Source organism: Vollenhovia emeryi, unplaced genomic scaffold (assembly GCF_000949405.1).
Source record: "Vollenhovia emeryi isolate VEMERY1.0 unplaced genomic scaffold, V.emery_V1.0 DF949056.1, whole genome shotgun sequence".
Classification (NCBI taxonomy): Eukaryota; Metazoa; Arthropoda; class Insecta; order Hymenoptera; family Formicidae; genus Vollenhovia; species Vollenhovia emeryi.
Window position 1 is genome coordinate 244 of NW_011957310.1, and position 1,150 is coordinate 1,393.

The 1,150-nt window shown below is 45.5% G+C and overlaps 1 protein-coding gene across 1 annotated transcript; it reads right to left on the reverse strand.

Moving 5' to 3' along the window:
- Positions 1-332: 332 nt before the first annotated feature.
- LOC105556168 lies at positions 333-908 on the reverse strand (the record flags this gene model as incomplete). Its single annotated transcript, XM_012003248.1, has 1 exon — positions 333-908. A coding segment is annotated over exon 1 (576 nt), but the record flags the coding sequence as incomplete, so codon positions are not given.
- Between the last annotated feature and the right edge of the window lie 242 nt (positions 909-1,150).

Below are 1,150 nucleotides of genomic sequence, written 5' to 3' on the forward strand. Positions count from 1 at the left end.
AAAAACGCTTCTAAAACGTTTTTGAAACGTATATGTGCTACTTGGGATCATCCGCATATGCCAATATCCATATTTTCCTTCCTCCCACTTTTACCCCCCCCCCATCCTTCTCTCTCCAATATCTCGTCCATGTCTGCTAACATTAATGTGAACAGACATGGACTCAGCGGGCACCCCTGCCTTACTCCCCTTCCTGTCCAAAAACTCCTCCCCTCTTTCTCCTCTACCCTTACTTTACACTCCGTCTCCCTCAAAATCTCTTCACATCTTTCTATTAATCCCTCTCTTACCCCCCTCTTTCTCATGCTTTCTACAAAGATTTCCCTGTTTACCGAGTCAAACGCTGCTTTTAAGTCCATGAACATCACCACCATCTTCCCCTCTTTCTCCTCAATCTTCTTATTTATCATATAGTTCAGCCCATATATTTGTCCCACTGTCCCCCTGCCCTCCCTAAACCCTGCTAGACTCGGCGGCAACATCCCCTTCTTTTCCACTTCCTTTCTCAGCCTGTTCTCTACCATCATAGCATATATTTTATATGCTGTCTGTGTCAATGTTATCCCTCTATAATTCTCCGCCTTCTTTCCTTTTCCTTTTTTCCATATCGGTACTATCACCCCCTCCCTCCATTCCTTCGGCCAACCCTCTCCCTTCCACACCCTCTTGCATATTTCCCATAGCCAGCTCCTCACCTCTTCTCCCCCATATTTCCACACCTCGTTTACTATTCCATCTCCTCCTGCTGCTTTCTTGTCTTTCAACTTTCTTATTGCCCCCTCCATCTCCTCTCTGCTTAATTCCTCTTCCTCCTCCTCCTCATCTTTTTTTCTTCTTTCCCCCTTTCCTCTAACCCTCCAGTCCACCCCTCCTAACATTTCTTTAAAATATCCTTCCCATTCCTCCATTTTAATTCCCTGCTCTATCCCCCTTCTTCCCCCCTTTCTCTTCTTACCACCTCCCATACCTGCCTTTCTGTTCTAATCCCTTCTATCTCCCTCTCCCACTCTTCCCTTTCCTTCTTTTTCTTTTCCTCACACACTCTTCTGAACTCCCTTCTACTTTTCCTGTATTTCTCTCCATCTCCCCCTTTTCTTTTCCATTCCCTCAGTTCCCTTTTAGCTTCCTCTTTCCTCTCTTTGCATTCTTC